The sequence below is a fragment of the Leiobunum rupestre genome, chromosome 10 (assembly GCF_980474605.1).
Source record: "Leiobunum rupestre chromosome 10, qqLeiRupe1.1.hap1, whole genome shotgun sequence".
Taxonomy (NCBI): Eukaryota; Metazoa; Arthropoda; class Arachnida; order Opiliones; family Sclerosomatidae; genus Leiobunum; species Leiobunum rupestre.
Window position 1 is genome coordinate 36,155,816 of NC_143393.1, and position 6,110 is coordinate 36,161,925.

Consider the following 6,110-nt stretch of genomic DNA (forward strand, 5'->3'; position numbering starts at 1 on the left):
AGAGGACAAGAACATTTAACGAAACCGTGAAGTTGCCCAAACTGACAATGGGGAAGTTTTCTGGTGAGCCAACTCAATGGACAGCGTTCTGGAGTCAGTACAATGTTGCCGTACACCAAAACAAAGGACTTAGCCACGTAGAAAAATTCACATACCTAAAATCGTATCTGGAAGGCCGAGCACCAGAGCCATCCAAGGACTTGCTATCAGCGACGCAACGTACGACGAAGCCGTATCGATTCTAACGAAAACCTTTGGAAATCAAGTCCGAATTGTGGACAAACACATGGAGAACTTCTTGAAGCTCGAGACAGTACGAAGATCAAGCGACGTACCTGGGCTACGTAGACTATAAGATGCGTTGGAAATTGAAATTCGAAGTCTGAGGGCTATGAATATTGGATCTGAAACCTATGGTCAGCTATTAAGGACAATTCTGAAGCAACGAATACCACAAGATATAATGCTGGAATTCTCACGTATGAAGAAAGGTCAATTGACCTGGGACGTTCTTGATCTTGTGGAGTACCTGAGAGACGAGGTGGAGACTAGAGAGCTGGCTTTCGAATTCGCATATGCAGATGCCGCGAATAATCGAGACACCGTATCAAGACCCTTCCAAGAGAGAAGCACGTCGAAACCATGGCAGAACTCGAACAGTCAAGGTCAAAGAAGATTACCTTCAGCAACACTTCTCAACGTTAGCACTTCATCAAAATGCCTCTACTGTCAGGAATCTGGTCACACTACGAATTCCTGCGAGAAATCAATTGAAGAAAAGCTTCAGTTTGCCCGACGAGAGAGACGCTGTTTCATATGGCTCAAGCCAAGGCATTCAGCAAGAAACTGTTGGGAGAAGAACAAGATGGAAGCGTGCAAGCGATGTAACAAAATACACCATCCAAGCCTCTGTGAAGCAAAGAAAAGTCCCAACAATAATGATAACGTGGACACAGAATATATACCGAACCAAGTATCCAGCCTGTCCACAATCACTTCAACTTCAGCTCCAGCACCAAGAACTATATTGTTGCAAACCGCGCAAGTAAACCTCTACGGAGCGAATGGACGGAGTCAAAGAATTCGATGTCTACTTGATGGCGCAGCTCAAGGGACATTTGTTACCCAGAGATTATCTCATCTTCTACAACTGCACTTCATCAGAGAAGAATCGATTTCGCTATACGGTTTCGAAGATGACAAGCCAACAGACGTAATCAGACGAGTCGTGAAAATCACCTTGGAGAATCTGAGAGATCAGGAGCGAAGAATTGAACTTGAAGCTATGGAGTCGCCAAATATTATGCAGTTCCCTCATTGCCGTTCCACATAGAGACACCAACGTCCAATTGCGAGACAAGGGATTGGAAATTGCAGATGAAGAAGGTCAAGGGTTTGATGGTCAAGGCGATATTGGTGTGATGATCGGAGCTGACTATTATTGGAGTGTGGTCACTGGCAAGATCGAGCCTTTGGAATCCAAACTAAGAGCGGTGCAAACAATTTTTGGATGGGTAATGCACGGGCCATCTATTTCGACGACCACAACGGTGGGAATAAATATGGTCAACATAATGACCTTGGGAATCGACAAAGAAATTGAGCTGTCACAGCAGATTAAAGCTTTCTGGTAACTCGATTCTGAGGGGTCGGACATTTACCAAAATCCCGTACACTTTGTCTAAAATCGTCAAATCTTTTAACTCTCTCTATGGTAAATTAACATTGAAATCCTAAAATCACTTCAAAAAGTAACTATCAGCAACAATCCAACATCACTTGAACATACATCAAGAAGCTAAGGGTGAACTCTGCAAATTACGCAAAGACAGCCTCTACGTTGACGACTTCATATCCGGAGCGCCTAATGAAGAGAAGGCGTACGAAATATCGATAGAGACGAAGAATCTAATGAACAGTGCTAGTATGAACATCCGTAAGTGGCGAACAAATTCAAGAAAACTTCAATCGAGATGGAACAACGAGGAGAACAAGTCCAAGGATCAAACCGCGTTCACGACAAAGGAACGAAGGGATAACCAAAAAGTATTGGGGTTGACTTGGAATCCAGACGAAGATACTCTAAGCTTCCAGTTACGACCGCTTCTAGAATTTATGACTACTCGAACGAACTCCAAGCGAAGCGTTCTGCAATGCGTTTCGAGAATATTTGACCCAGTTGGGTTTCTAGCACCGTTTACGGTGAGAATGAAAATGCTGTTCCAGAATTTGTGGGAGTTGGGAGTTCAATGCGACGATCCATTACCAGACGAGCCTTTGAAGAAATTTGATGAATGGTGTCTCAAACTACCGCGCCTAAGTCAACTGTCAGTTCCTCGACATTATCACAATGGCCTCGATGATTCAGAAGTACTATACAGAGAGATCCACGTCTTCTGTGATGCAAGTGAACATGCGTACGCCGCTGTAGCATATTGCCGCTACGTTCGTTCAGACGGCAACATTGAAGTGGCGTTCATAGCAGCTAAGACCAGAGTAGCACCACTTCAGTAGATAACCTTACCACGATTGGAACTGATGGGAGCTGTGATTGGAGCTCGTCTTGTCAATCACCTTCAGAAAATCCTACCACGGGGAATTTCCAGAATACCGATGTGGACTGATTCATTGGTAACTCTTCATTGGATCAAGGGCAAAGCGACTAAATGGAAACCTTTCGTAGTCAATCGGGTTATGGAAGTGCAATCGTTGACGGAACCCAGTACCTGGAATCACGTCAGAGGCAAGGAAAATCCTGCAGACATCCCAAGCAGAGGTTGTAACGTTGAAAGCATTCTTTCCAATAAAGTATGGTGGGAAGGTCCCAAGTGGTTACTGCTCGAAGAAGAGTACTGGCCCGTGACAAAAACAAGCGAACCACGGAAGGAAGACGTGGAAGACGAATGTCGTAGAAAGTACATTGGAACCACTCAATTCAACTGCACTGTCGTTAAAAAACCTATACCAATCGTAGATCTGTCCAGATATCATTCATTCACGAAGGCAAAAAGAGTAATGGCCTTTATCTGTCGTTTCGTTCAGTTTATCAAGAGTCGAGAGCTGACGAAGGGGACGCTGACAATAGAAGAACTAATTAAGGCTGATAAAATACTGGTAAGGGTAGGTCAAATGCAAGATTTTCGCGAAGAATTGACGTTACTAAGAAAAGGTCAAGGTTTACCAAGTAGCTCGCAGATATTTTCTCTAAATCCAATTTTAGACCAAGACGGACTGATTCGTCTCGGAGGACGGTTGCAGAAGACGAACTTCTCGTACAGCGAAAGACATCCTTGCATATTATCGGGTAAAAATAAACTATCAGAACTAATCATTGTGTTTTCTCATGAAAGATTGATGCATTCCGGGTTACGTGATACTATGACCGATGTCAGGGAAAATTTCTGGATAATACGAGGAAGACAGGTGGCAAAAACGCTACTAAATCGTTGCATTATTTGAAAGCGATTTACCTCAAAACCTGGATCAACCAGCGTTGCACCTTTACCAAAAGACCGAGTTACCGAAGCACCGTCATTCAGCATTACCGGGGTCGATTTTGCAGGACCTTTATTTGTTCGAGTCGGTAAGAAAAAAACAGTCAAGGCATATATAACAATCTTCACATGCGCAGTTACTCGAGGCCTTCACTTGGAACTGGTGTCAAGTATGACGGCTGAGATGTTTTTGATGGCATTTCGAAGATTCGTGTCCAGGAGATGTGTACCAAGCGTAGTTTACTCGGACAATGCCAAGAGTTTCAAACGAACGGACCAAGATCTACGAGACATTTGGACACACCTGAAGTCAGCGCAGATGAAAGAATATTTCGCTGGTCACGAAATAACCTGGAAATATATTGTGGAAAAGGCTGCGTGGTGGGGCGGCTTCTACGAGAGATTGGTCAGATCAGTCAAAAGCGCACTCAAGAAGATCCTTGGAAAGGCATCGCTCAACTCTGAAGAATTTCAGACGATTCTAACAGAAGTAGAGGCAATCCTTAATTCAAGACCCATAACATTCAGCTACAACGATGCCGAAGAGCCTTCACCACTATGCCCTAGTCACTTTCTAGTTGGTGAACGCCTCATGTCAGTACCTTCCAAAGCGTTCGACACCAGTGAACCAGTACTCTCTACGAAACAAGATCTCACCAGGCGACTTAAGTATCGTCAATCTCTGCTGGATCAATTCTGGGCACGTTGGCGAAAAGACTACGTCCTAGAGCTTCGTACTGCACACCAGTTTCGTAACCCTCGAGAAGACAAAGAAATTAAAGAAGGAGATATTGTGCTAGTCCACAACGAGAAGATACCGCGAACCTTTTGGAAAATAGCTCGTGTAGACGAAGTGTTCCGAGGTAGAGACAAAAAAGTTCGGGCTTGTCGTGTATTTCTTGGTAATGGTAAATATATACGACGACCAATCCAACTACTATATTATCTAGAAATGAAATGAATTTAAAATTCGTAAATACTTAAAAATAAATTTGATGAGTTTTAAGAAACTCATCGGCGGGGAGTTTATGTGAAAGCTATTTTTGTTTAAAGAAATATCATAAAAACTATTGCCATTTTTTATTTATCTTATCTTTTAAAAGGTTAGAAATTTTCTCCGTCGCCTCATTTTTTATTGTGTAAATATTGTTTTTAAAATTAAGTATATATATCAAACGTGTTTGCCTGTACCAGTGCCAGCAAGTTCAGTCTAACGCTTCACTCAAATTTGTATGTTGTTCTCTGTAAAATTGTAGTAATATAAGTTTTAAATAGACATTACTCTAGTTGAAGTAAATTAGTTATTGCTAAGCAAGAGAAATAGACAATAAATTCTACAGGGGGTCAGAGCTTTATGAGGGATACTGGTCCCGTCTAGGAATAGTGATATATGATTTAAATCAAACCAGATTAGAGTTTTGTTCCACGAGGGCGAAAAGGACCCTTTTGGGTAATTGACCCATGAACAAATTATCTCGAACGCAAATTTAAGTCCCGCTATTTATGGAGAAAGAGTTAGAAAGTTCCAGTCATTTCGCGTGGGAAATGACCACCTCGGGAGTTAACTTTACTTTCCTGATATACAGGGAAGCCAGCTCGTATTGCACTTTCCATTTGATGCCGTCAAACGCGAGAAAACAAAATTCGTTGGGACTTTTAATAAATTTGAACTTTTTAGTCAATCATGTTAGGGATGAATCGCGACTGTTGACTTAAGTCCGCGTAAACCATTCACGTCAAATCGATCGTTCCTTGTCTAGCAAATGGCGTTTTTTTTTCTGGAATCCTTCGTGCCGTATTTCCGGGCAGTATCTTTGCCGCACAACGCGGCCGTCAGATAACTCGTTTTGGCTGGCCCTCCAAATGTTACGGCAGTTTGAAACATGGCCTTGTACGGATAATTCCGCGGTGATGGCTATAGCACTTCGCTAAAAAGACTGGAGAGAAACAGATTTACGGGCGCTACGATTGTTTCGCAAATATACCGCTGCCGCCGGGATAGTCTTGCCATCCGCCGGGTTGAATTTTCATTAATGTTGGAAATGGGACTGTACTCGACCCATTCGCCACTTACTATACTGGCGTTAGTGAGCGGGACGTTGGAAAACTCCAATAGGTACTTCCATAAAATAACCATCAAAGTCCAATATAGAGTTTGTGCTACCGCAACTGGACTTACAACATTATTCGTTATACTGCCTAAGCTGTCATCAAAGTTCTGGCAGCAGTTTTCGGCAGGGGGCAAGACAGTTTGAGATGATTTTATATAAAGATCTATTCGGAGAAAATATCGGAGGGTTGAAGTAACGATTTTAGCTTCTTTCCGCTCGAGACCGAACTGATTATCCTTTTTCGTTTACGGTTTCTTTTATGCCCGACATTTTCTGTTTTACCACGTCATTCAATTCCAAAATGGTTTCCCTCCCCACTGTCGTGCCGTGACATTTAAGGGAGTCCTTAATCGGTACACCACTGGCGACGTCCGCCGCAACTCGTGCACCAGTTTTCCAAAACTTTTTTCCCAATAAAATGGCGCCCTTTTTCAAAAACGGGATAGCCCGTCGAAAGGCGGAGGCGATGAAATTTCCAAGAACGTAACCTCGCTGAACGGCGAGA

General features: G+C 42.9%; 2 protein-coding genes across 2 annotated transcripts; both read left to right on the plus strand.

Annotated features, from left to right (window-relative positions):
• Positions 1 to 391: 391 nt before the first annotated feature.
• Positions 392 to 2,514, plus strand: LOC149925539 (uncharacterized). The gene is made up of 3 exons (XM_090161771.1): positions 392 to 1,213; positions 1,284 to 1,630; positions 1,833 to 2,514. Exons 1-3 carry the CDS (start codon positions 392 to 394, stop codon positions 2,512 to 2,514), a joined length of 1,851 nt encoding a protein of 616 aa, XP_090017897.1.
• Positions 2,515 to 2,613: 99 nt separating this feature from the next.
• Positions 2,614 to 4,455, plus strand: LOC149925540 (uncharacterized). Its single transcript, XM_090161772.1, has 4 exons — positions 2,614 to 3,387; positions 3,463 to 3,583; positions 3,632 to 4,402; positions 4,445 to 4,455. Exons 1-4 carry the CDS (start codon positions 2,614 to 2,616, stop codon positions 4,453 to 4,455), a joined length of 1,677 nt encoding a protein of 558 aa, XP_090017898.1.
• The last annotated feature ends 1,655 nt before the right edge of the window (positions 4,456 to 6,110 follow it).

Bases quoted from the DNA above. Each gene is read 5' to 3' on its own strand.
- LOC149925540 (XM_090161772.1), top strand. From the start codon at position 2,614: ATGTGGACTGATTCATTGGTAACTCTTCATTGGATCAAGGGCAAAGCG. The intron at 3,388-3,462 runs GTCAGGGAAAAT...ATTATTTGAAAG, and splicing joins TACGTGATACTATGACCGAT to CGATTTACCTCAAAACCTGG. The intron at 3,584-3,631 runs GTAAGAAAAAAA...TCACATGCGCAG, and splicing joins ACCTTTATTTGTTCGAGTCG to TTACTCGAGGCCTTCACTTG.
- LOC149925539 (XM_090161771.1), top strand. From the start codon at position 392: ATGAATATTGGATCTGAAACCTATGGTCAGCTATTAAGGACAATTCTG. The intron at 1,214-1,283 runs GTAATCAGACGA...TTGAACTTGAAG, and splicing joins AAGATGACAAGCCAACAGAC to CTATGGAGTCGCCAAATATT. The intron at 1,631-1,832 runs GTAACTCGATTC...ACGCAAAGACAG, and splicing joins CAGCAGATTAAAGCTTTCTG to CCTCTACGTTGACGACTTCA.